We start from the raw sequence: 27,416 nt of genomic DNA on the forward strand, positions 1-27,416 counted from the left end.
ATGTCAGCGACAGCCCGCTTTCTGATCCCCGATAAAATAAATTAGTCAAACTCAAGGTCTGCTGTTTTTCCTTCGAACCCAAAGTATCCAGACCTCCCTCTCACATGCAAATAAAATCCACCATGGATGGCTTTAGTATTGCGTTGTCAACCTGACAAATCACTGTCATTGGCAATACTTTTGAATAGATTTGGTTGCTTGACAATGTCAAGGGCTGAAAAAATCTTATTCCTTTCAGCCAGTGGCCTCTTCAACGCCTGTTAAGAACTAAAGAATATGAAGGGATAGAAGACTATGAAGCTTAGATTCTTTTCTTTGACGATACCAATGCCTTCTTGAAATTAAGCAACTTACAATTCAACGTAAGCATGAATCCTGCGTCGCCTCATATTTGTGCCTCTTCGGAAGCTGTATGCACTTTTTCAGGTTCGCTTATCCTTTGTGTAGGTACGTCGAACTCGGCCAAATATTTTAGATCTGCAAGATCTATTTCTTCAGGTTGTGGCTCAGCCTCAGCTACTTGTATATCCGCAGGCGGCTGTGCTGAAGCGCTTGTATGATGAAGACCGTTCAAGTCTACTGAATAGCGTCCAGTATTGTGGGTCCTATCATTGACGTCGACCTCCGAACGGTTCTGTTCTCCTTCATCACTGTCGACAGACACAAGCTCATGAATCCGGTTGCCTCGACGTACAGCCAAATTTCCAATTGTTTGAATTCTGTCTTGATTTGCATGTGTCGACTCCGCTAGCCGTCTACGTCTGACCAGCCGGCGAAAGTAATCCCGGAACGCAGGCATGCAGGAACAAAAGATGAAACCGTTGAGCTCGACAAAAGACCAGTTGGAAATGGGAACAATGTCCCCTATATTAGGGTAAGTCATTTTTAGTTTAAGAATGGAAAAAATTGTCAATTATAACTCACATGTAGGATTAGACGTTTTCATGAAACTTTTGATACTCTCCAAGCGCAAGACAGATACCAGAGTTATACTTTCACTATGTCAGTTACACACATTATTGTGCATGAATACAGGATTGGTGGCGTTTGAATTTAGGAAGAACTCACAGAAATGCAACCGCAAACATCATTGCGGCTCCGAGCTTCTGTTTCCAGCGCCAGTTAAGCCTCAAAATTTGAGAGAGTGGCATGACGACCACTAACGTCCCACACCCACTTCTGGGCACCCCCCACATTTGGGCACCCCATTTACACCAAAAACGCCGTTTTTCGAAATTCTATATTAAACTAACTACTATACTTACTAAGAAAAGAAAATATATATAAACTATGTTAAGTATAATTATAGCCATCTAATTTTTTATAAAGGTTTAAATATAATAATAGTTATAATATAGAAGTTTAAAACTAAAAGCTTTAAAATGTTAGTAGATACTAGTAACTTACTAGTATTCCTTAACATTAGAAAAATATATTTTCGCTTATATATACTTATTTAAAAAATCTAGGAAATTAATATTTATACTTATTAAAAGTATATAATTATATCTAAAAGAGATTTAAAAGTATTACTTTAGTAAATATAGTATAATTAAGGGTTAAAATTCTATAATAGAAACTTTTCTTAAGGGAAATTTTAAAATATTATTCTAAGCTTAAAGAATTTTTTACTAAGTATAAGAATATATAAATCTACTATATCTTACTTAAAAATTCTAATCATATTAGTTAAATATCTCTACCTATTTTATATATTAAGATATAGGCTAGGTAAATTAGTATTATAAATGTTAAACCTTGAATTTATAATACTTATTATCAATAATACTAGTATATAGCTACTTAAGTATTATAATTAAGTCTTAATCTATTTAACATATATTTATTCTCTTTAATAAGTAAAGTATTTAGTTTAATATAGAATTTCGAAAAACGGCGTTTTTGGTGTAAATGGGGTGCCCAAATGTGGGGGGTGCCCAGAAGTGGGTGTGGGACGTTATCACATCCAGTGTTATATTTACACTAGCATGTATCCACGTCTGCATGTTGATATCATGGCAGCGGCCTTCGTGCTCACCATCCCAACGTGTCCAAGTATAGCTGATAGGCCAGCATTGGAACATCGTGGCGAAAAAGAAGCCTATTGCTGACAGAATGCAGGTCCAAATGACCGCCCATGTCAGTTTGCGAAAGCGTTCATCAGAGAAGAGGCGGAGATAGAAGAAAAGAAAGTTTGTTTTTGCAAATAAAACTGTGAATGCGTAGAAATGCTCGCTAATATAGAATAGCTAAAACATGTCAGTTGTTGATAACACTACCTAAACTACCGATTGTGATACAACCGTAGCCGCACTTGACATACCTTGAAAAACTCATTGATTTGGTCCGGTGTGAGTTGCCATATGTCTTTGCCGAGGCCATTCTGGACCGCTTTGCGAAAGATTTAGTGTAGGTCGAGAGATTTAAATGATAAGCTGGCCTTACTGATGACAACGAGTATGCTCATCGGCAATGACAATGACTAAAATAAGACGAACAGGTCAAAATCTTCTTTTGATACTGCCTAAACTGCTCTCCACTACTTGTAGTTTGGCAACTCACCATTGTCAATATCAGAGCATAATCATCAAGCCCTACTCTGTAGTCGAGTCGTGAAAGCTGGGAATATTCGCGTATAGCAACGCTTACAACGGCAACAAGCGCGCCGGCAATAGCACTTGCAGCCGCTGATGTACCTTGATCTCTGACAGGCAATCCACAAACTCCAGATAGAATTCTCTGTGTTTCTAACAGTACGTTAGCATGTGCATCCTGCCTTGGTGATCCTGATGGATTTCAGCCATCTTAGATCAGTTACAAAAATAAGCTGCTTACTGAGCCCGTTGATCACTGTGCAGTTCTGAAAGGCGCACCCAATCGCTTCGGAGAATCGAGCATCGGAACACAGATAGTTGACTGAACCTGATGTGACTGAGGAGATGGTGGCATCCGTGATACAATTTGCCTTGGTAGGTGTTCAGCCTTGGCAAGCTCTTGCCCCAATTAAAAGTCCATGATAGGGGTGTCAGGATTAGATATAATTGGGACTCCGCTTACCGAGCATCCGGGGAGGAGTGTTGATAAATCCAGAGAGGCCATGGCCTCCACGGCAAGGATATGACCGTTTTCTAGCGTCGACATGGAGGGTCGTGACGGCGTCTCCTGGAGCGGCGACGACTTCGAAGGGAGGTACAAACCACAATTCCTGAAACACTGAATGAACTAAGTGGAATACTGCCAGCGATTTCAAGGTCTTGGTATTTTGGGTATGCTCCGCTGCCAGTTGGGGAATTTAGGGATAGGTGTTCAGGAGTCGCTGATTGGTTTTTGTACTTCCCTAAGCCAGCTCGATAGTCCGGAAAAACACACTACCCTTCTACCTCCGTAGCTTTCCGTCTCACCCTTTTAGGTTGTTCTTAGCGCTACATGGTATAAATAATTGTATGCGACGCCGATATGCAGCCTGAGCAGGGAAGGACGAAATAAGGTTCAAAATAGTTGAGGGTGTTGTCTGTGCGTCGGATGAAATCCTCTTTAGGCGGCAATGTACACCGTTGCCCAAAGGCTGAATGTTTCTGCAATTATACTCAGCAGATTGCACCGAACAAGAAAAGGTTGACTTGGAAATGCAGAGTCTGGTTAGATCTAGAAGCGATATATTATACTGCTAGTGTTGGTTCAGAATGTTTGGGGTTAAGCTAATAATGGTGTTGAAATACTTAATCGTGGAGAACAAACTGATGGGAACAAATTGTTACGGGAACATAAAACCCCCGCAAACTTACTATGGCTTAAAATTCTCAGCGGAAATTGTAGGCTCTCTATTACCGCCTCGACTGGGCACACTTCCATGAACCCAAATGTGAAAACAGGAAATGCGCCACCGTATGCCACCACTGCTTTTCCTATCCGCATCTACTCAACCCGATGATCCAGAAGAGAAAAAGCGCTGCAAACAATGAAATTTGCGTTAAAAGAGGTGGTGATTAGAATTGAGGTCTTGTATGTGAAAGCCATTGGTGGCGTTGAGTGCCACAGGGCGGAAATGGTACCGCAGATAAAGGGGGGTTGGCATTTGGCGATATTATGTTTAGATTGGGTTACATTCCAAGCACCACTGCCCAACCAACGGTGTAACCGGTCTGAATGAGGGCCCCTAACCGAGGAAGGATTACTACATAGGGGGTCAGACATGAATACAGTCACTTTGGGATACCTAGCTGACCTCTTGGATATGTGCCACAACCACTGACAATAAAGGCCTCCAAAATAGACTTCTCATCACCAAAGTGCGCCTGTTGGACAAACACACTTCCTTCTCCCCAAAAAGAGGGTATGCGGATTTAAAGGCTTGCTCACGATTGTCTTTTCAGTCTTTCAGCACACTGAGGGTATCCGGGACCTCAACGACGCCAACAGAATGAAGACTGAGGGCATTTGACGACAGGCCGTAATCCACTTTGAACATAGTGTTCCCGGCGTTGGTGGATATCAGAAGATTTGCACTGCCTCTGGAGTTAATCTGTAGGAAGGTCTAGGGTGAATTAAAATGAATGAAGCCAGCCACCTCGAGTATTTCTGTTCCATCAAAAGTTGGAAGTAGGAAAGCATTTGTGAATTTGATGTTTAATTAGAGATTAGTATCCTCTGAACCTACGTTGAATGCAGCCTTAGTTCGTGTTATGAGGTATATAAGCATTGGCAATACGGGTCATCGTGGTATTGGGGGTAACCATTAGGCCGCGAATGATATGGGGATTGACGATCGGGGGTCTTGCAGTTGATATTAGAAGTATAAGATGGAGTTGAACGAGACTTTTGCATATCGTGTAACCCAGATTCGATGTGCTGCAGCCCGTTATCGTATAAAATAGGTCTGGTATTGGTGCTGAAGTCGAGACTAACGCATGAAAGGGCTGAAATTACGTCTGCTTTGACAGTCTCAACAACTTTTTCGATGTCGAGAAGAAAAGCACAGAAAGGCGATAAAAGAGTTCTGGCTCTCCCGCTCAGCTTTTCGAGTGCCTCATTTAGGGTTATGATTTGGCCGGTAGTGGGAGGTGGACTGTTGAAGAACGTCCAGACTCAGCCACGACATAGCATTATGATTTGATGTAGGAGCTGATCGTCGTGAGCAGAAGAAGTAAAGCAAATCAATAGTAATTCTAGGTTCACTTTTGTCTGGTTTGGCTTTGCGCAACTATCCAGTAGGTTGCTGTTAGTCTTTGGCAGTGAGCGTAGTGCGTCTATAGACAGTACCATCTGATATATGTGGTCAGGATAGAGAAGTAAACCGAGCGTATTGTTGCCAGAGCAGCATATAATTCAATAAAGTGAGGGAAAAAAATGCAATCTTACTTCAAGAAATCTTTTGTCGACTTCGTAAGCCAAAGTGGTCTTCCACTTTTGATCCATACTCTCAACCTGCATACAGAATCTGTATCTAGAAAGTCTTTCGGAACAATTCAGTCTTGTGCTTTGAAGGCGAGTTCACATTTTTATATTAATGCCATGAACAAGAGAGAATGTAGATTCATATTTCTTTTTCTCGATATCGAAGGTACTATAAAATAATTACCGAGATCAAGAATCAACTACTCATGGTGTAGACATATCTTGGTGAAATAAAGGATAATTTATCCGTATTATTACCAGGTTATTATTATCTTGCTCAAGTTGGTATACCCGAGTTTGAAATGACATTAGCCTTAGCGCTAGAAACAAAGTGAGGCAATATTTGGAGAAGGCTCTAGAACTAACATTCGGTCTTTCAAAGAAGTTGAATATATGACTTTTTGAAATTCAAGCTAGCGGGTCTCCATGTTAGTACTTGGACATCGTGAAATCCGGAACGTGGTAGTCATGAAACGCAGCATGATTAATTCCGTCGTAATTGGAAGGAGAATGTTGCCAAACAACGATAGACGAAAGGATTTACAGTCTGCTTATGCCACAACTCTTTATTTTCGTGGCAACGTGAGATTGCCGTAGCCGAGGTCAACACTCCGCCGTAAAATCGCACATCTGAGGCCTTAACATGGTGTGGTAGCAGCTGAATTACCAAGCCATAGAGGTCATTTGTCTCATTCTCGATAGCTTTAATGATAGGTATGGCTGGCTTCATTTCCGACAAAAATGTTACCCGTAGTACCTATCTAGCATATGATACACCCGATCATGGAAGTTAGCCACCAGTATAAGATCTATATGATCGCAACATCACAATAGCAGAGTTATACGTCCTTTAATCGTAGTAAAACTTTTGCAATTAGATTTAGATTTAGTAATAATTGTATATAATTACTGTGGAAACATCATTTGGTTCAAGAGTCTTCCTGGCGCGACTCACGTGCTATGTTGTGGCCCGCCACATTCCACTTCGCGTGTACATTCTTCGCGACTGAGGTGGGGATATTCTGAGTTTGTCAGATGATTGGGCTGAGGCCAGTTGAATGAAATGTCAGCTCAGATGTTCTGAGAAAACCCTTTGCTGCATGGCACAGATAAAGAAGATCAGAAGGTGATAGATGGTTAGCCTGCAGTTGGAACACTTAAGGACTAGTGTTTCAATGATGATAGAGTAAGATACTGACAGTAAATCTTCTGCTTGATAGAGAGTCTACGGCTATCTTTCAATTACATCATAACACCCTCCTTTTCATTTCAGACTGGTATGCAACAGCCGTCGCAACACATGCTTGTCGGCTTGGATTGAAGTGAGTGTATGGCTCACATCAATGAATTGATTAACAGGCGAGATGCTAAAAATAGGTATGCTCAATATTGAATGAAACTAGAAATACGTTATCCGCATCATTATCGTATTGAATCCTGCAAATGTCTTTCAAAAGTAGCATCACAATCTCTTTCTCACACTCCTTGACATAAGTGGTAATGCATTGCACTTGGCATAGCGTCCGCTGAAGTATTATGAGTAATTTAGAGACGTCTGGTATAGGCTTTGATTTATCGCCAAATATCACATGTCTAAAGTATGACAATGCTAGATTAACAAGCTTGTGAAACAAAGCTGCTGATTCGGACAAAACCATGCCGTAGTCTAAGGTAGGCTTTACTAATCAGTATGCTAGTCCTCTTCTTTCTGTTCGAGGTCTTTGACACTAAACTTAGTCTAGTCGTTTATCTATTTCAACACGAGGTCTTTGAAGCAATAGCAGTTGTATGAATTTCACTCCGATAATCAACTACTAATTGACAAGAACCTAAATAATCAAATACAACTGTTCGATTGACTGATAAGTACAACGTAGATATGTGTGCCCCCTACATATGATACGAGCGGTTTAACAGTGACTATTAGACTTAACAGAAAGGAGAGAACAACCAATCCGGTCTTGTGTTGGAACTAATGTCTGTGACGTATCGATGCCACTCGAAGCTTTTCGGATGAAGAACAACTTCAATAAATTAAGCATTGATGAGATATTTCACTTCACATTCAGCAGGGCAGCGTGATACAGATGAAGATAAAGTCCTTCAAGAACTCCGGGATTGGCAGGCCTTGATGTCTCTGAGCCTGTCAGATTCTACCCACATGATAAAGAGATGTTTTATGTATTGTACGAAGCCATACTGGGTCTTGGGTCAGGCTGGTGCTATATGTATCTTATAGGGGCATCATGAGCCATGGATGAAGTGCTTATGCGGAGTACGAGATAGAACCGCAATCGAAAGCTTTCGTACAGAACAGTGTTCACAGCGATCAAGCTGCGAATTGCGTTCATCATAACATCTTCAACATACGCTTAGGTACGTCAAAGACTTATGACATTTGATCAAGCAATATTTTGCTCGTGTCATGAACATTCATACGGGCTTCTTCGCATGACTGGGCTGAGGGGAAATCATGAAGTGAAGTCGGAAGAATATTAACAGATGTTGTAATTTCCGAAGTGTCATAAAGCAACTTGAATAAGATTCTCCCATGCCATTGGAAACGCCTATCTCCATAGTGACTCCGGGAATATGCCTCCATTACCCTCAGTGAATTGCTCATGATGTATGGCGAGGTGGCAATGTCGGCTAGTTGACATCAAGAACTTTTGAAACGCTAATTCCATCAGCAATAACTCTCTCAAGCGACAGTAAATTGATCTTCGAGTTCGTGAAATAAAGCCAGATGCCATCCGAGCCTTTTTGCACCCTCCACGTCTCCTGTGACTTCATAATATCGAGTCATATTTCATGACGCAGTGTGTGCGTATCGAGATGATAGATCCATGCTAGAAAAAGCTTCTGGAATTGCAGCAATGCTATTTACAATACTTTTAGTCAGTCTTTCCGTTTTTGAAGCTAACTAGGATATCGCCACCAGCACAACAAGATGGCACAGTAAGATGGGCTTCAAGCTTCCAGAACGCTCGAGTAATGAAGGCTCCAGAATAAGCATTTCCAACAAGAGATTTGATGTCGTCATAGTACCATCGTGTCTCCATGACGGTCGAAAATTAGAAACGTTTGCCCTCTAGGGATATCATCGTCGCATGTGGGCCGTTAGAATCATTTTTGGCTTCAAGCAGACAACGGGCCGAGACCCGTTCGACTGGCACTATGACTCGTTCGCCCGACTTCCCCGCCCAGGCAATCGGGATCGGGAGCCGCATGGGTGATGGACAGGGGCAGATCGAAAAGGGGCGGGAAAATATATCGGTGTAGGGGGGGGGGGGGGCGAAGGCAGGAGTTTAGCCCATGCCAAGAGGCGACAATCGGGAAGTTATTTGCAAATGGAACGTTTTTTTCTGGCCTAGGGATGGAGAAAATGTAAGCTGTCGTCAAGAAGCTCGGGAGGGCGCCCGGCGGAACGCCAAAGACAGGACCCAATTTCCAAGCTTGACTGAAGGGAATGCACGCTTATTACGGTATTGAAATGGATGGTTTGTTTTTTTCTGATGGATTACGGCCTATTGATTGGCCCCTTGCTGGCTTTCCGCCCCTTTCGTTGGATTGCGGAGAAAGTGAGACACTACGGACTGTCGAGTTCCCAGACGGGGCGATCCATTCTTCACCTTCTGGCTAAACTCAACATGATCATTCAGGTAAGAGACATGATAGCGAGGAGATTAGGGTTGGCTGATGGAGGGCGGACGGCGTAGTATGACGGCGAGAGAGTGTGTTTGAACGAGGCATGCAACCTCATTTCGTCACATAGGAGACAATGTCAGGCTGTGCGATAGGCCACAAGCGAGAAACGGGGGGCATAACATGGACTATTATGGTCCATCTGTAGCGAGGAAAAGGGAGCGTCGAGATTGTATAAGAGACTGACAAGTTTCCGGGTTCAGTTGGTGTTTTCTTTTCCTCTCTCACCCTCACCATCATTACTCCGGCATCCTTAGCCTTCTCACTCTCGCTTCAACCTCGATTCCTTCGTTTAGTACCCGAGGTCTACAGTCATTCATTACTTGTGTTTTTAAGTCATTCGTTCATAATGCAGCGCGTGGCTCTTCTCGCCCTCATGGGCCAGGTGGCTTTGGGCCAGTTGTTCACCAACGGCACCACAACCAGAACCAGCACCACCTCCAGCTTGACCACCAGTGTCACCACAACCGCTCCTGTCATCACAAGCGAGGAGCCCACTGAGTCCGAGACTGTCATTGACTTCCCACCTGACATGTCAACGGAGTCCACCGCCCAGCCCAGCTCAACTGCCTCCCCCAACCCTTACAATGTTGGCGGATACTTCCTCCAGGGCTGCTATGGTTCTCCTTCTAGCTTCCCTACCTTTGAGCTTGTGCTTTCCGCTGAGTCCATGACCATTGACCGTTGCATCGCCAAGTGCGCCCCCGCCAACAAGAACTACGCCGGCCTCTTCGGATCTGACTGCTTCTGCGGTAACTTCATCGACGATGTCAACGAGGTCCTCGTCCCCGAGGAGCAGTGCAACATCCAGTGCCCTGGCAACCCCAGACAGCGCTGCGGTGGCCGCAACCAGTCCCCTGCCCTCAAGAAGCGCCAGGTCAACCCTCTGCCCCCCGTCTTCCCCGCCTCCAACCGCTTCACCATCTACAGACGCGACGGTGCCACCAACGGCAACAACGGTACCATCACCACCACCGTCACCGTCACCACTGGAGCCGGCGGACTTGGCGTCATCACCACTGCCTTCTGCCCCTCTTGCCCCGACTGCAAGGGTCCCTGGTGCTACAGCCGTCCCAACACTGGCTGCTTCGGCGGCGACTGCTACAAGAAGCTCGTCTGCTACGGAGACTGGTGCTCTTGGGACTTCCCCTGCTACGGCGACTCCTGTGGCCGCCGTCTCGTGTGGGTTGACGGACACTGGAGGCCCGAGGTCTGCCACGGCGAGGAGTGCGGCCGCAAGGTCATCTGCAGCAACGGTGTCTGCCAGTACTCTCAGTGCAACAGCGGCTGCAACAAGGAGAAGATTGTCTGCTACGGCAACGTCTGCCAGGTCGAGAACTGCGGCACCAACGAGTGCAACAAGAAGCTTGTCTGCCAGGACGGCTCCTGCCAGCACCAGACCTGCCCCTACCAGGAGATCAACAACAAGTACACCTGCACCGGCTCCGCGTGCCAGATCGTCAAGCCTTGCACCACTTGCACTCCCGCTCCTCCTTGCACTGGTGACAAGTGCAACATCGTCATCGCCCCTCCCCCCGTCACCCAGACCGCTTGCGTCGGTGACAAGTGCAACGTCGTCGTTGTCACTCCCACCCCCATCACCCAGACCCCCTACGTCCCTGCTGTCCCCACACAGCCCGCGATGCCCCCTGCCCAGCCTACCCTCCCCCCCGGTGCCGGTGGCGCTCCCGGCGGCGTTCCCGGCGGCGTTCCCGGCGGTGTCCCCAGCGGTGGTCTCCCTGGCAACGGTGGAAAGACCGTCGTCACTGCCGGCTCCGGCAAGTCGGTCGCCAGCTTCGGCGCCCTTGCTTTCAGCATCATTGCCGGTGTTGCTTTCCTCCTGTGAGAGGACTTGTAAATCGATACGGCCTTTCCTTCTTCGCTTCTTCCGGCTCGCTCATGGGCTCCGTAATTTTTCGACTGGTGGATTGATGATGGTATAATGGTGTTCTATTCGACAGAGGCCTAACGGTCGTGGATGGGTGCCGTCTCTGGGCCCCGTTGTTCAGCTTCCGATGACTTTAAGAAATGATTCTGACGATATAGAAAATAAAGCGCGTGCTTCGCTACAAATAACTGTTTTGTCCCTTTCCCCATGCGATGCTTGTGAGGTTGCTTTGCCATTGACTGTCGATGTTTGTAAATGGTTCAGTAATGGGATGACAGGCCTAGATGTCAGTCATAGTGGGTGAAATGATCTTACACTGCATCAAAACGCCCGTGACATGGGTGAAACAAGTATTTCCCACTGAACAAGCTCTCTGTGAGCAACGTGTTGAAAAGGCTAGTGTTGTTTGAAGATAGGTAACGTTCACCTGAAGCCAGTCCCCTCGATAATTTCGCAGCCGTGTACCACATCCAATACGATGTCACTCTTCAGTGGACGAAAATATAAGCACAACATCAGAACATGCTCTGAACCCAACAAAGTCATGAAAAGGCATGCATCCCCCAAGCTCTAATGCCCACGCCCCATCTCCTTCTCCCACTCTTGCCGCTGCTGCGCGTCTTTTGCCGTCTCTGGCCCAAAGGCAGACAAAGCAGAGGCCCAGTCGCCGCCAAGACTCCTAATTTTGCGGTACTTTGCAACTCTGAAAAAAAAGTCGAGCCATTTGGTGGCAACCGCAGTGAAGAACCAGATAAAGAGGACTGTGCCAATGACCCAGCGAACCCACCTGGGCGGTGCGTAGTATTGGATGATTATGTCAATGAGTCTGGCCACGCCGGCCCAACCTGTGTACGTGCCGTTGGGGCAGTCGCAATGGACAGGCTCGGTGTAGCAGGTGATCGGGGCTAGCGGTTTTTGGTCTTCCATTTTCTATAATGGACTTATTGTTATCCTTCCCATTTAAACTACGTATGCTGAAGAAACAGGGATTTATACCTTTGAGGCTAAATATTCGCGTGGGTTTATGTTTGGCTTTGGGGTGTGGAGCACAAAAGAGTATAAGCAACTTGCCAGTTAAAAGTGAAAGAGAAAGTATAATAATGCCGGGACCATCTCGGGGTTCCTTACTTTTCAATTCCACGATGTCCTTGGCGGCCGAGCCAGAGAAGCGGCGCAGCAGTGGGAGGCCTGGCCGTGGGGCCGGCTGGGTAGACTTGGCTAGATGATCAATTGGCTCTCATACGACGGTGACGTTTTCTGAGCAGTCCCTTATGGGTCATTACCATATCAGGAAGAGGGTCACTGGGGCTATTTGATGCTGACGGTTCGATTACTCTCTCATTGGCTCCAAGATTAGGCGCGGCTAATACGGAAGAGGACGGGTCTTGTATAAAGTTAGTCGGAACCTCTCTTTTCCGTGGATTTGAACTGTTAGATTCTCTTTCACCTAGAAGGAGAAAAATAACAATTGCGAAGATGCAGAAAATGAAATATGTATGCATTACATTAGTACAGTTCTTGGAAATTAACCAAGAGTGAATATCACAAATGATAAATTGGGAAGTACTAGCTAGCCTGTTAAGTTGAATATCATGCCTTTCGTAATAACTGCGCTGCCGCCACTTCTTCCATCTCAATCAGCAACACGGCCACGAAGTGATGCGTAAGACCCATGTGCAACGGGGAATTAGGCTTATCTATCTAACACGATTTGGGTTTCTTCAACGAATCCTGCTCGCTTTGGCGGCTCTTAGGGCCCCTCCACGGTTCAAGCTCGCCGGAGTATCTCTGTTGGTCACTCCAGCTTCAGCGGGTCAGCTCCGATCGGGGCCGGGGTCCATATTTTCGTGTGGGGTCTCCCGGCTGTCCGATGTATGGCTGGTCCCGGGGTTGTGGTTCAAGGTGGCAAGGGTTGTGGCCGTTTTCGTTCCGGCGGAAATCCGCTTTCAAAATATCAAATCCAACGTCACTTTTCAGTCATTGCAAATCATGACAGAGGCAGAGAAAGAGCGGCAAGCCTAGAACGTTGGTGCTGGTGAGACCGTGTCGCGGAAGACCGAACCCCCAGCCGTCAGCGAGCATTTTTATCCAAAGGACCTGCACCGGTATAATTCAATTTTAACATATTTCGCATCAAGAAAAGTTAACCAACATTGGTCGGCAGGGCCCAAAGTTGGATCTTAAAAATTGGTAAGCGTCATCCTTCTCGGGAAAATGTCGCATCCGCCCCTTTGCGCGTTTCAGCACGTGGGAGGTCCAGGCGGCGCTGTAACGGCGTTGCGAAGCCAGATGTGAGGGCACGGATTGGTTCGCAAGAAGAAAAACGTCTACAGTGGACTCGGGGCGCTATTCTGTGGCTAAGCGATGGCTTCTAGGGGCACAAAGCCTGCCGAAGACGTGTGAGGGAGAAGGGGATGAAAGAAGGAAGGAAGGGGTCAGTGAGGAGGGGGAGACAGCAGGTGGCAGGTGCTGGCGTTGCTGGCGTTGGTGGCATTGGTGGAAGGAGGTTGGGAGGTGCCGGTACCTTTCATTCCTTCCCACTGCGATAATACTAGTACGTAGTAGATTTGGTTGCTGCTGCTGCAGGCGTAATGTACGAGTCTAAGTGCAAGTACCACCCACTGCACTGGCTCCTTCTTCCTGCAGGCAAGGCATCGGATGTACCGTTCCTGCCTTGTCGTGTGTGCGCGCGCGTGTGATTCCTGTTTGCAGAGGAAAGAGCTTCCATGGCAATTGCCCCTGCGTAAGCTGGTTCCTACTTCCGGTGGTCGTAGTTCTCCTTCCCATTACTTACTGACATTACCGCCAAAGCCAGGCCCTTTTACTCACCCACTATTCACCCGCATACACACACACACACACTCTCTCTCTCTCTCTCTCTATTGGCCTCTCCCCACCCTCAACCTACCTCCATCATCAATCTGACTCTCCTCGTACCAGCGGTGAGCACAGCTCGCGTGCTGACTTCTTCCGAAGGCGACACCGACACCGACACTGACTGACACTGACCTTTCCAGACGCGGCCGGGGCACATGGATGAACTTTATCTTGACCAACATGCCCTTCGCGTCTTCCCCCGCGTCGCCTAGTTCTCCAAATCCCACTACTACAGCCCTTCCGCCTCTTGCTAACCATCCCTCTTCTCCCTCCGTTGGCCCTCTTCCTCCTTTGCCCTCCATCCATCCTCAAGTCTCTCACCCGAACTCCCCGTCACCGACAGCGACAGGAAGGCGCATCGGCAGGAACAACTCTCGCTTCCTGCGTCGCTTTGCTTCCGGATGGCTGATTGATCGCTATATTCTCGTCCCGCCCATCCTGTGGCGCTCTCACGTTGACGTTGCCGTCACAACTGCCGCCAATTCACCTTCATCGCAAAATTCACATCAACTGCCTCAGTCGTGGATTGAAGACCTGGAACAGCAGCAGCAGCAGCAGCAACAGCAGCAGCAACACAACCAGGAGGATCCTACTAGCACAAGGGCGGAACGCCCGATGCAGTCCGCTATGGCGACGGATCCGGACACCAACCCAACCGCCTCCCAGCCCCGGCCTCAATCTCACCGCCAGGATCAAGATCACCAACAGCAGCAGCAACTCAAGAGAAAATGGAAAAAGATTTGGCTGAGGGGGCTGTCGGTTCGCATCCGCCCTCGCAAAGACACGCCGCGACGGGCCACCACCGCTGCCACACCTGTTGCAGCAGCAGGAAGAGGAGGAGGTCCTGAAGGACAAGGGCCGACGGACAGCCTAGAGAGGGGCACCCAGACCACCACTGGTCAACAGATGCTGCGGCAATCAGAAACGCTTGTGCACCCGAGCGAGTCAGAACCTCTAACGGACTCCGACCCCTCGACCGTTGCAACCACCGCCTCACACTCTCCCGCAACATCAACAACCGCTCAGACCACCAATGTACCCTCGTCTTCGTCATCCTCCTCGTCTACATCCCTCAGCGTGAGCGTCGGCGCCTCCATCGGTAATTTCCCATCCTCTTCCGCTCCGTGTCCCACTTGCGGCCAGCGCCGTCACCTCGAGCTCCACCGGCCTCCGACTCCGGTCAAACCCGAGGATCGCTTCCATTTCCGGTCCGGCGTGCCCTATGGTCCGTGGACCATTACCCATCCCCCTCCAGTGCCAACGACATGTCCGCCTCTGCCACAGGAACCTTCATCCAAAGTACCCAACACCACGGTTGGGAACGACACAGACCCTACACCCCGCCCCCTCACCGCATTTCATCCGTTCTCCCGCCTGCCTCCGGAGCTCCGCTCCAAGATCCTGCGATTTTATCTGGAACGGCCTCGAATAGTCGAGATCAGATGCATGAACGATCTCAAAAAAATCCACTTCGCTCCAAATGCATTGGGGAACCTTGCATCCAACATTGCTTGGAGCGCCGACAACACGCTCCCGGCGTTGATGTGGGTAAATCGAGAATGTCGGGCTGAAACCCGCGCCTTCTACCGCGTGCGGTTACCCATGCACCCAACGAATAAGATTGCCTGGCCTGTCATCATCAATCCGGAATTTGACACTGTCATTTTTACATTTCCTTGGAGCAGCGAGATTCCCTTGGATATTTTCCTCAGCGACTGTCTTGCGTTCGATCCGCTAGGCGTCGGGATCCGCCATTTCGGAACCCGCGACCGGGGTGGGCCAGAGACGTGGGACCTGACACCGGTATCTGGATGCGCGCCGCTGTCGACAAGTTTGGCGAATTTGGAATCCTACACCGAAGCGATCCAACTCATGGACGACCGTGCAGCTGCAAGATTCCCGGTATGGATGATTCATGAAGGGTACTTGACGAGTGGCATCTCCGCCAAGGGCGCATTTTATCGAGATGTACCCCGGCTTCTGCTCAGCAATGATTATGAACCTCCGGATTCCACCAACCAGCGCAACGCGTTGGAGGCTTTACGGGCACAATTGGGCGATTACCTTCCCAAAGACGTGGCGGAGAGGCTGGTGATGCAGCGGATGTTTTATCGCAAGTATTTCCGGCACTTGAGAATGAAATGTACAAAGACGGATCTTGCAGGGCTTGGCATGGTCAGGCAGGCTCCCGGCGGCGAGACGGAAGAGTTTTTCTTGAGCAACGGGCGAGAAGTTGCTGGGCCAAGAAAGAAGAGAAGATCAGCGCTAGAGGTGCGCCCCAGCAGCAGCTGGCACCTATGGGACGACGATTAATGGCGGAGTGTGCGGCGAGTTTAAATAGACTACTATGGTATATCAAAAACGGACAAATCGGAAAGGAAGGGAGTGTACATGCTTTTTAGTGGGCGTCAATGACTCCAAAGCCTACCCAGGCCACAAGTGAATAAGGTACCTTTATATGAAGAATAGAATACCACTGTAAAGGGACGTTTACATGAACTTTAATATTCGAGATATGAAATGGCGCGATTTGCTTCGTTGTTTTGGTCATATAGATGTTGAATTTCTGAGCTTGTCTCCTGAAGCAAGCTGGGTATATAAGGAAAGTCAAAGGCCGCACCACTTTCTACAGCGCGACAAATCGTAGAGGAGTATATGTCCATGTCCATGATATCGTGTCCGTCCCCCGTAGGTAATCCCTTCCATCCAGTCTTTTATAATTCCATACTCCCTTGAATCCCCTCCGATATTGCACCTCTGCCCCTTCCCACAATCCCGGAATAATGTACGCCGATAAAAAAAAGGAGATATATACGGATGAGACGTTAATGGACAAAAAAAAAAAGAAAAAAAGAAGATTACAAGAGCAATAAACAAGAGCAATAAACAAATGAGGTAGATTGACTGAGCACAGCTCGAAATCTCAGAAACCTCATTTTTTCCACATGAAAAATGTGTATTTCTTTTGTCCCACGATTTAGGCGTAACTCTTGCCCTTCTCAGACACCTTTATGGGCTCCAAGACGGGGGGGGCCTCCCTTGCGATACCACCCTTGCCGCCCTCAACGGCCCCGGCGGAGTCGCCGTCCTTGCCCCTCGCCTTCCTGTAGATGGCGCGGAGGTTAAGTGAGATGTCGAGGCCGGACACGGTTGATCCGAGGACGAAGAGCGTGGACAGGCCGAAGCCGAGCGTGAGTGCCAGGTCGAAGGGGACGACCTGGGTGAAGCAGAGTGCCACGGACGACAGGTCTGCGAAGCCCGTCATGACCGAGGCGAAGGAGAGGATGAGGAAGAGCTGGTTGACGTAGACTCTGATGCTGGGCAGGCTGAGCAGGGGCATCGGGGTAGGGGGGGAGCGCGAGGTGTTGGGGAGTTGGGGGGGCGCGCGGGCCTTGATTGCGAGGTGCATCAGGAATGCGAGGATGCCGACCAGGACTGTGATTAGGCTTACGATCTGTGAGTTTTAACATGTTAGCGGTACTGATGGTGGAGTGGTTGGAAAAAAAGGGGGGGGGGGGGGGTGGTTAAGACGTACGCCGTGGGCAGTGCGGAAATGGGCAGTCTTTCCGATGACCAAGACACCAAAGATGAGCACGACAACCAGGGACGGCGCGATGATGAAGAGCCACATTATGTTGTTCCATTTGTGCACGTTCGGGAGGATGTTGGGCACGTTGATGCGGAGGAGGAGGTTGCGTCCGTGTTCGAGGCCGATTGCTAGCGGGAGGACGTTGATGAAGACGACGATTCCGACCAGGACTGAGTTTGTTTGTTAGTTTGAGGAAATATGAAAGAGAGAGAGAGAGAGAGAGAGAGAGAGAGGGTGTTTTCGATGTTTGTAGGGGTTTGTTACTTACTGTGAATGACGAGGAAGGCAATCCAGGCGCCGAGGTTCATGCCGTTGATTTGTACCGCACCGACCGCGCCCGTGATGGAACCTCCCAGGGCGTCCTTGAGGATGCCGCCGTCAATGGCGTACTGGTTGCCCTCGTTGGAGATCTTGATGGTGCCAGTGGGAATGGCCTGCTTGATCGCCGTCGTCACGTTGCTGTTGCCGTTGAAAGATGTCAGACTGATCGCCCCGCTCCTGAGCAGGCCGACCACGACGAGGCCCAGACCCCCGACGCCCTGGCACGAGAGGGCGTTGACGCTTGCCTGACCGGCCATGGAGAGCGTCTGCGCGTTGACGACGACGGAGAGGTTGAAGCCGTTGGTGGTGTTGACCGAGACCAAGGGGGGCGTGTTCTGGTTCGGCTCCTGCCTCGCCACCAGGCCCAGGTTTCTGCGGGCCGGCGGTGGTGAGCTTGATGATGCGGGAGCGGGAGCAGCCTGCGCGGGCGTAGAGCCAATCGCCGGAGATCCGGGCACCGGGTTGCCGTTCGGGTTCGAGACCAGGGAGGTGACGAGGAGAACACCTTGTCCTCCGATACCGACGCCGAAACCGCTCGCGGCTCCGCCGAGGGAGTCATCGTACTGGACCTTGGAATCGGGAAAGCCGCCGATGGGCATGGTGGCATTGCCGGAGATGAGGGACTGCACGCCGCCCATGCCCTGGATGGCGTCTCCTGCGCCCTGGAGGAACCCGCGAGCGAAGCCCTGGGCCACGCGGCTGACCTCGATCATCTGCCCGTTGAAGTTGATGGTCGAGGGGATGCCGCCGTTGCCCGGGGACTGCTGGGCGGTCATGGAGGAACCGATCTTGTTGAACAGCTGGCCGGCGGTCCCGTTTTGCAGGAAGCTGCTCGTCAGGCCCTTGGCGAAGGTTTGCGAGATGCCGCCGAAGTCGATCTGCCCGTCCGGCATCTGCTGCATGGGCACGGCGGAATCGGGCTGCAGGCCGAGGCCAACGGTTGCTCCCTGGCCCAGACCCTTGCCGAAGCCAGAAGCCGCAGCGGGCAGGATCCGCATGATGGTCTTTGTGGTGTTGGGGTTGTTTGCCTGGTTGAAGAGGGAGTTGATGTCGATGGCTCCCGTGACGGATTTGGTCAGGCCGAAGCCGAAGGTGCCGATGATGTTGGCGATGCTCGAGTCGTTGACGGGCTCGAGGTTTGCGGCGTTCGCGTTCAGTTTCAGACCGGCAACAGTGCCGTTGCCCAGACCGGTTGCGAGAGACATGGCGATCGGCTGTAGCTGATCGGTGAAATTGCCGCCGAGGCTGCTAATGTTGACAGCGCCGAGGAGTGTCGATGTGAGACCGACACCGAGGTTCTGGATGGCTGGGTTCAGGCCCGTGGCCTCCATACCGTTGTCCGCGGCCACCTTGGCAGCGACCTGCATCGTGTTCTCCGTGGTTGAGAGATTCAAGCCCTGGGCTGCGCCGGCACCGACGCCGATTCCGAGGAACATGGCGGGCCCGTTGAGGTTCGAGACAAGTTGGTTTCCGATATTGCTCAGTCCGTCTTTAAGCGGCTGAAGAAGAGGGGCGAGAATGCCGCCGGTATCGTTTGCACCTCCGCCACCGCCGCCAGGGAGAAGAGCAGTGAGGGGATTTCCGCCGCCGCCACCACCAGCGGCACCGCCGGCGCCTCCTCCGCCTGGTGTTGGGGCACCAGGAAGGCCAGGGAGACCAAAGGGGTTGGGGAACTGTCGCTTCCTTGGCTGGCTGCCGTCCTCGCTCTGTTCCTCAGCATCATCTTCCAGGTTCTCGAGGTTTCGCCTCAGTTTCTCCTTGTATTCCTGCAGTAATTGCTTTGTCTCTGCGAGTTGAGGAGCGTCGTATTGGGAAGCCAATGTATCTGAGAGATCGACGGTGAACTCGACCATGGACAGGAGCGTCCGTCTCAGCTTGGGGTCGCTCCCGATAGCCTCGACAGTCTCAGCAGAGACAATGGAGTCGAGAGTCTGGCCCCATGAGGACACCTCCCGCTTTGCTATCGTCCTGCTGTTGAGGCTAGGACTCGGGTATAGCTGACTCTTGATCTCTTTTCCGACACTGAAGACGGAAACAACCATCAACAACCCTATCAAGATGGTCGTGAGGGTGTGGTGTCGGGGCTGGGGTGGAGGAGGCGGCGTTTGTTGCCTCTCCTGACCCTCTTGGGGTGGTGATATCTTGTTGTTCATATCCATAGTGGCAAAGACTTATGGTGACGGTTTAATCTGACATTAAGAAACCAACTTCTTTTTTACGAGGGGGGGTATCTTGAGAAAAACAACAAATAGGAGAAGGAAAAAAGAGGCTGCCAGCAGTCGTCGGAAAAAAAAAAAAGACGAGAGGAAAAGAAGTTGTGTTTGTTTAGGCTGACCCTGATCACCAGATAAGGTAGGGAAACAAATTAAACATTCAACATAAGGTCGAGGGGGCGAATGGGGTAATATACATATTACGGCAGATGGCAGTGAGTGCAGTTAGATGATGAGTCTAAAACATGGAACGACGATCTCCCTTCCAGGGTTGGCATAGGAGAGAGGTCCTCGATCCATACCCCAAGCGGCGGTATTCCGTTGCATGGTCAGACTTTGACAGACTGACAGACTGACAGGCTGAATGACTTGCGGCTGGTGCCCCGTGTGTGGTCCGTCAGGGATGCACATTGCGTCGCGGAACCAGGAGGACCCCCCCTTTGCGAGGATCTCAGACGTCCACTGCCGGGGCCGAGTCAACCACTGACTGACAGAAGCATAAACGGGGCCCTGACGTCGTTCAGGTTCTCTAAGCGGTTCAAGCCCAGGCTGCTTACGTGGTTACGGGGAAGCCGTTTGTCGGGACTCATTTGCCGAGGGCGGAGGGGACCAGAGTTCTACAAGTTGACAGCACACGGAGTCCCGAGCGATGTTTCCAGGGGGTTACAGTAGACTACCACTGCGTAGTGGAAATGTGTCAACCGAACTCAAAGGGAATTCTGGTCGTTGGCAGTAAACGATTGAAGATTCAAGGGCCACGAGCAAGATGCCGGTAGAGTTCTGTCTGTGGGGGTCTGCACGTCCCAGATACCCAAGGGGAGGGGACCGAAAGCAAAGGTTGAATGAAGAAGTTGGTGGCGATGCGATGCGAGATCTGGGCTGAATACGTATACGAAATACGAACCCCCTTTAAGGTATGCTTGTCATAATGCATTGTAGAAGTTTATGGGAGAGGACAGGTGAAGGGGCCAGGAAGAGGAGTAGGCGGGGAGGATTGTGCCCTCTTTCATTGGTTGTTCTATGTCAGTTGGAAAAGAAGCATCACTGTCAACCAGACAATGTTGAAGTTTGAGAGTTTCAGACGGTTAAGTGACGTTGCGAGAGCAAGAATGTGATTGGTTGTCTCGGATTGTTAAGCAACCACAGCATAAGGCAACGTACATATTAGAAACCCTGAAGTTGCTGATGTAAGTAATGGGCAAATCAAGGTGTTTATTCAACGATGGGAAAGTAGAGACACTGGGGAGATCCATGCTTGGGTCTTTTGGATCCCTTAGAACAGAGGCAGAGTCAGAAACAAAACACATGCATCCCCGGCCTCCCCGAACCACAGACAACATCATAACGGCTTTTTCTTTTCTTTTCTTTTTTTTTTCTTTTTTCCTTTGGCGGCGGCCGTGGCAGATGCTCTGGCGTGTCGAGTCTGTGGGCGCAGCGGATCTGACACGATCTGACAGCAAAATGCGGATAACCAGCCGAAGAGGGAAGGTACTTCGGGAGCCCTGATCTATAGCGGACCATAGCGTCGTCCAGGCACCCTAGGACAAGTACCGCCCCTGGACCCTACCATGCTACTAATTGGTTACATACTATGTCATAAGTGCCTTGCTAGTAGCATAAGTGTTGGTAGTGAGTAGTGTACCAATACGTTGTGGTAGCTGTTCCCAGTGGCAGTTGCAACCAAGGGACTCGCAACTGCCCGCAAAGGTTTTCCCAAAGCGGAAAGACCCTGCAAGATAAAGTGGGAACCTCTTTCTAGCACCATTCCGCTCTGACTGGCACGCCCTTTCCTGCCCAATGCTTGCGTACTAACGAATACTATGTAGTGTTTCTTGTCTATATGGCAGGCACTCCACGTTGTATATACAGTTTTACACCTGTGCCCCTTCCACATATACACACACGTTTTCGTATGCGGATACTACCACCTTAGTCAGCTCAGCCCCATTCTTCATCCTTCATCCTACGGGAAGGGAAAAAAAATAATAAAGGTACGTACTGCGCATCCTTGTGCCGTCCTCACGGATCACCCCGCCCGTTGATTCCCTGATCGGGGAACCACCTCATCGTGTCCGCGTTCGTATTATGAAGCCCAAACACCATCAGCCTCCTATGGAACCTTGGTCAACTTGTCAAACACGCCGTCCGCTCCATTACCGTAGAACCCCTCCCCCCCCTTGTACCCTTTTGTCTCTCTTTCCTCTCCCCCACACTACACTCAAGATCACGACATAGACCAGACGCATAACGCCAAAACGTTGTTCCACACAGACACTCTGCTTCCATCACGCCGTTTGACACCTTCTAGCGTCTTACCAAGCCTCCGGCTTCTTCCATCTTGTCGTCCGCTCCGCTAGCCGTTGGCTCTCCGTCCGAGCCACAGAGGGCGCGCTGTCCCCTAGTTCGTGGAACCTGTCAGTGCCTTCACGCTTTTGCCTGACACCCAACCTTCGTCCACCTACCCTGCCTGGCCTCATGGAACCAATTCCCGACGCAGTTGAAGCGCCTGGCTTACCAAGCCCAAACTCAACCTCTTCTTCTTTCGCTCCATCTTACCATCCAGTAGACCTGGCCCTTCACTCATCCCAGCCATCCTACTCGTCGCACGACGAGGACGAATCTGACGACGGCAGTGGGGATGTGTGCGAACAAGATAACGGTGACGGCAACCTCCGCACCCATCAGACTGCGGCCATCCCTGCTTCATCCGCCTCGCGGAAGAAACCCCCGACGCATTGGACGACCCTAAAGGCTTGTGAAGGGTTTGACCTGCGCACATGGGTTTCCGCATCGGGAAGCGAGCAAAAGACAACAATAGCATCAACCTCAACGTCTTCATCGCCCTTGTTCCCACTCTCCTCCACACCAGACTGCGCCTCCCGGCATGCCACTTTCCATCCCTTCCCGGATTTGCCCTACGAGCTACGTTCTAAGATCTGGCGCATGCACCTCGAATGGCCGCGCATCGTTGTGATACGCGGCGTCATGGACTGCAGCTCCGGCGAAGAGGCTTCCGGTAATGAGTTTGGCAATGTCGCCTGCAACGCACACTGGTATTGTGAAAATAGGAGTCCCGTCCTCCTTCGTGTCTGCTCCGAATCCCGCCGCGAGGCCTTGTCCTTTTTCAGGATCCATCTGCCCATGCGGTCCCCCGATCCTGACCGCCACGGCTTTCCGTACCTGAATCAGCGAAACCCAGCGTGGGACCGGATCTACATCAACCCTGACTGGGATCTTGTGCTGTACCAAGGAGCCAGCCGCTCATTGACCATGCCCATCCTTGCCAGTGACCTGTTGGCGTACGATCCCAAGGGAGAGGGCGTTGTTCACTACGGCTCCAATGACTGGCCCCAGAGCATCTGGCAGGTCAACCCGGATCCCGGCTTCGGTATGGCAACCCTGAATGAGTCCATGGCCTTCCTCAAAAGCTTCGTTCTTTGCACGAGATCTACGTCAGACATGGTCCGTCCGCTCGGCGAAGGCTACGTGCACGCCGTGACAGGTGAGGTCGGCCAGGCTGGCATGCAGATGGTCGACTGGGCGGCGCACTCGCGCATGCTCATGCGAACTCCAAGTAATAGCATGATCCGTAAGGCTCTGGCCATTGGAAAGAATGTAGAGCGGTCAGTTGTCGACGACCTAGTTACCGTCGAGATGACCACACGCATCCGCAATATCCCCCTGTCCAACGCCCTCGCTTCATCAACGACGGGCTGGGTGCTCCAGCTGGCATGGCAGCCTCCAGACCGCAAAATTTCCCATGTCATGCACATAACCACGGGTCCGCTGGTGGTATGAGTGGCGAATGCTTTGTCCCCTTTTGGGCCTGTTGCTATAACGGTCTGCATCTTTTTGGTACCACCCCCGCCCCCCCTTTCTCTTGCTCAACGGTCCCGGTGCCAGGTCGGCGTTAGGCGAAAGAAAACGAACAAGGACGAGAAAATGGATCGGCTGCCCTTCTTGTAATGTGGTATTGGGATAATATCCTTTTGTCAATGTTTTACACCTATGATACAACAGACGTCTCTCATTCTATCGGGCGTTATTGCCTGAGCGAGATCGGCTTCAATATTCTCTCCCTAATAACTCTGCCTGCCACCTCGGCGCCGTGCTGGAGGCTGATGGCCCCGACAATGGCGAAGACAGCCGAGTTGAGCACAACCTGCTGACCCGAACCGGCAAGGTTTTCAGGCTGTCGTAACATGTCAGTGAAAAGGGACGTATGAGACGGTTGTGGAGTTCGGGCTTACCTTTGCCGGCTTCCACCGCAAAACCTTGTCGATGCCAGCATCGACAGCCAGCTGCTCAATTTTCTCCTTGGTGACCACCTGATTCGGCAATTCGACGTTGAGGTTATCGACCTTGGCAAGGGCCGGGTTCTTGAAGGGCTCGCGACCATGCTCATCTGGAACGATGGCACCCTGCTTTTCAGATGCCAATATGCTTCGTGTAGTCTCGAGGACAACCGCTTGCCGACCTGTTTGTGTTGGAAAACCCCGCTCGAGTCAGCCTTTCTTGTTGTTGCCTTTCGTGAACGCAAACCCGATTGAGCGCCAAAGCGCAAAAAGGGAAAACCTACCCAGATACGCCAGCCTGTCGTTGAAACCCCGACGACCCTGATCGAAACTCTTGTGCGTGACCGCCAACCACTTAACCTCTTCAGGCAGCATCTTGTCTCCGTCCCGTCCCAAAAACCGCGCGTACATCTGGTCCAGCTTCTTGGGGTCATCATTCACCTTCCAGACGCTGCGGGCAGGGTTCTTGGTGATGTGCGGCGAGAAGGGCGCCTTCATAGCCTCGGGGGTATAGGACCATCGCGGGCGCTGGCGAACCTCATCAGGTCGCTCTGCCTCCTCGGTTCTCCTTGACAATTGCTCGATCTTGCTGTCGGTTGCCGTCGCAAAGGTTCGGGCGAGGCACTGCGCAGGTGACGCAACTCGGGTCGCCGACTGGCAATGCCTAACGGCATGCCTCGTAAGGCCGAATGCTGACCTAGAACCGTTGGTTGCCATTGAGGTTGAGGGGCAACTGTTGATGGGTTGTAGGAGGGGCGTGGGTGGGTTGAGGCTATCGTCCTACCAAATTGGAGCTCCTGATGCTTGGGAACTTTTTCGCGATAGCGCTACCATCGAACAATTTCTCGAGGTCACGTGGCTGCGCGCGCGGAGCGAGGATCATGCGAGCACCGGCGCTAGTCCATATTGGGACTGGGTTGAACCGTAGCTTCCCGCCCAACCAACGGCAAGGCCCTCTCATGGTTGCAGCTCCCTTTCAATCTCCACCTTTCCCTTTCTCCACTTCTTTTCTTATACGCGCAGTTACAGTACTTCCTCGTCAGCGACGCGTCGACGGCGGTAGTCAGACTGGTTCAATTGCTTACCTTTGCTGACCCTTTTTTTGTATGATGCAAAAACAATGGTATGACAATTGAAAGGGGAGAATTGATTCCCATCGGACTTTTACATCTTGCCCACTATGGCTACCCCAAGCAGAGCCAAAACCACTGCTCAGAGCAGCGCTCTTCTCCTTGAGAAGCTGTCGACTGTACTGCCCAAAGGCTACCACTTCGGTGTCTATCACCTTTCGACCCCTCCAACAAAGAGCGAAGCGCTATATTCAGCACCACCTGACGAGCGAGACGATAAGACGTTCTGCGAGAAACATTTCCTCGCCATTTCGATCGATACCCGTCCGAGCACGGCCGAGAAAGAGGAACTGCCCAGGGATATCACGGCCAAGAAGAGCGACTCTAAGCAGGTCCTCATCCTGGCTTTGGAGGTCTTTATCTACACGACTGCCTACTCAAGCACCTTTTTCGTCGCAAAGGCCGACTCGACTGGATACCTCAAGCTCCTAAACCTTCCAAAGGGCACCCCCTCTCCGATCAAGGAGATCAGCAGTGCCTTCGTTACATACCTTGTTGAACAGCGCAGACGCCAGGGTATCCAATCAGTCGTGAGCCTTTTTGCCCGCGCCCAGAACCAATATCTGTTTCCTGGTAGCGTTGATTACGCTGGCAAACATGTCCTTGATGACAGAGGCCTCGTTAAGTGGTGGTGCAAGGTGTTAGATCCTCTTCTCGCAAAGCCTCCTGTCGGCAAGGGCGAGCCATGGGGTAGCGTCAAAGGCTATCTCGTCATTCCCGGTCTCGATGACTATGAAACGAAGGCATTTATCCCAAAATCACCAAACAGCACTGCTAATTGGGTGCTGGGACATGCCCTCGAGAAGATATCGCATTATACTAAGGAATACGACTGGGTTCCTGCACGATGCCTAATTCCCCGATTCCCTGATGACCCAAAATCACGTTTCCGTGATGAACTGGACGAAGAAGCGGGCAAATCGAAGCAACTGAAGACAACCGGATTGTGGAAGAGCGTAAAGACACTCGAGACTTTCTGGGAAATGATGGCCTATAGACAAGAATGTTCGAGCGGGCGATTGACGGGCTTCATCTGGGTCGTCTTCGACCCGGAGCCCGAGAAGTCTGAGCAGCCTCGGCGTGAAAGTGCATTGACATCTCTTCCCACACCCAACCCTTCTTTCGATGCGACAAACCCGCCAACAACGCCTTCCCGCCAGAAGGCTGTGCGGCCCAGCACGCCGAAATCGACTCCGAGGAAACTGTTCCCCGTGTCGCCATCCGGCACACCTTCGAAAAAGAAACCGGAGGAAAAGAAGAAGAACAAGAAGAAGAAGCTCAAGGGCATTATTAAGACCCGCCAACCACGCATCAAGAAACAGCAGCGCAACTATCTGTTGGATAAGCCCATCTCTAGCGCCTACTACTATTGGCCGGCTGAAGGAAGAGGCCGGAAGATCGTCGACGAGAATGGGTATAAGCGGGTCAATGAGCTACTGCTCCACCTCGACTTCTCTAAGCCTGAACTCGCGACCGGTAGCACTCGCCGGTGGATCAACGAGGTTGGCATGGGAGAGTCGTGGGGCCTTGAAGTCGTCGGCAAGCGGGAGGTCCCTACGCCGTCATCAAGCGGGTCGTCGGCTGGGGAAGTCAACAACCTCTCCGGGCTGATTAAGCGTAAGCGACCTCAAGAGACGGCGGCGGCGGATGCGTCGGATGAGCCGGCGAACAAGGTTAATGTCCTCAACACCGGGCTCATTCGAAGGAAGCCCAAGGAAGAGAAAGCCGTGGATGAAGCCCCGAAGACTGGCGATGAGGCCCCGGTGGTCAATGTCTTGGGCGCTGGATTAGTTCGCAAGAAGCGCGATGTGTGAGGGCCTGGTCGGGGATTGAATTGGTTACTTGAAGCATGGCGTTGGTAAGATATCAGGAATACGGATGGATTGGCTTGGTGCCACGGAACGGCTAAAGATGGGTAGCGAATGGACACGCTGGAGTATACAAATATCATGCGGCTCTTGCAGTACTTTAGAGCCTACTGGTTAATTAAATATGGTCTTTACA

General features: G+C 50.6%; 9 protein-coding genes across 9 annotated transcripts; 4 read left to right on the forward strand and 5 right to left on the reverse strand.

Moving 5' to 3' along the window:
- Positions 1-385: 385 nt before the first annotated feature.
- Positions 386-1,151, reverse strand: CTRU02_201113 (CFEM domain-containing protein; the record flags this gene model as incomplete). The annotated part of the gene is made up of 3 exons (XM_036730662.1): positions 386-864; positions 925-992; positions 1,069-1,151. The coding sequence occupies 3 exons, from the start codon at positions 1,149-1,151 to the stop codon at positions 386-388; spliced, it is 630 nt and encodes a 209-aa protein (XP_036577686.1).
- Positions 1,152-2,140: 989 nt separating this feature from the next.
- Positions 2,141-2,382, reverse strand: CTRU02_201114 (uncharacterized protein; the record flags this gene model as incomplete). Its single annotated transcript, XM_070203801.1, has 2 exons — positions 2,141-2,249; positions 2,324-2,382. The coding sequence occupies 2 exons, from the start codon at positions 2,380-2,382 to the stop codon at positions 2,141-2,143; spliced, it is 168 nt and encodes a 55-aa protein (XP_070062383.1).
- Positions 2,383-9,448: 7,066 nt separating this feature from the next.
- CTRU02_201115 (mixed-linked glucanase) lies at positions 9,449-10,945 on the forward strand (the record flags this gene model as incomplete). The annotated part of the gene is made up of 1 exon (XM_036730665.1): positions 9,449-10,945. One exon carries the CDS (start codon positions 9,449-9,451, stop codon positions 10,943-10,945), a length of 1,497 nt encoding a protein of 498 aa, XP_036577689.1.
- Positions 10,946-11,557: 612 nt separating this feature from the next.
- On the reverse strand, positions 11,558-11,914 carry CTRU02_201116 (uncharacterized protein; the record flags this gene model as incomplete). Its single annotated transcript, XM_036730666.1, has 1 exon — positions 11,558-11,914. The coding sequence occupies one exon, from the start codon at positions 11,912-11,914 to the stop codon at positions 11,558-11,560; it is 357 nt and encodes a 118-aa protein (XP_036577690.1).
- Positions 11,915-14,023: 2,109 nt separating this feature from the next.
- On the forward strand, positions 14,024-16,177 carry CTRU02_201117 (uncharacterized protein; the record flags this gene model as incomplete). Its single annotated transcript, XM_036730667.1, has 1 exon — positions 14,024-16,177. One exon carries the CDS (start codon positions 14,024-14,026, stop codon positions 16,175-16,177), a length of 2,154 nt encoding a protein of 717 aa, XP_036577691.1.
- Positions 16,178-16,841: 664 nt separating this feature from the next.
- Positions 16,842-19,933, reverse strand: CTRU02_201118 (uncharacterized protein; the record flags this gene model as incomplete). The annotated part of the gene is made up of 3 exons (XM_036730668.1): positions 16,842-17,318; positions 17,400-17,623; positions 17,722-19,933. The coding sequence occupies 3 exons, from the start codon at positions 19,931-19,933 to the stop codon at positions 16,842-16,844; spliced, it is 2,913 nt and encodes a 970-aa protein (XP_036577692.1).
- Positions 19,934-22,462: 2,529 nt separating this feature from the next.
- Positions 22,463-23,785, forward strand: CTRU02_201119 (uncharacterized protein; the record flags this gene model as incomplete). The annotated part of the gene is made up of 1 exon (XM_036730670.1): positions 22,463-23,785. One exon carries the CDS (start codon positions 22,463-22,465, stop codon positions 23,783-23,785), a length of 1,323 nt encoding a protein of 440 aa, XP_036577693.1.
- A 244-nt stretch (positions 23,786-24,029) lies between these two features.
- On the reverse strand, positions 24,030-24,999 carry CTRU02_201120 (mitochondrial 54S ribosomal protein mL57; the record flags this gene model as incomplete). The annotated part of the gene is made up of 3 exons (XM_036730669.1): positions 24,030-24,179; positions 24,238-24,464; positions 24,567-24,999. 3 exons carry the CDS (start codon positions 24,997-24,999, stop codon positions 24,030-24,032), a joined length of 810 nt encoding a protein of 269 aa, XP_036577694.1.
- Positions 25,000-25,462: 463 nt separating this feature from the next.
- Positions 25,463-27,226, forward strand: CTRU02_201121 (DNA damage response protein; the record flags this gene model as incomplete). Its single annotated transcript, XM_036730671.1, has 1 exon — positions 25,463-27,226. The coding sequence occupies one exon, from the start codon at positions 25,463-25,465 to the stop codon at positions 27,224-27,226; it is 1,764 nt and encodes a 587-aa protein (XP_036577695.1).
- Between the last annotated feature and the right edge of the window lie 190 nt (positions 27,227-27,416).

The sequence above is a fragment of the Colletotrichum truncatum genome, assembly GCF_014235925.2.
Source record: "Colletotrichum truncatum strain CMES1059 chromosome Unknown Contig_0001, whole genome shotgun sequence".
In the NCBI taxonomy this organism is placed as follows: Eukaryota; Fungi; Ascomycota; class Sordariomycetes; order Glomerellales; family Glomerellaceae; genus Colletotrichum; species Colletotrichum truncatum.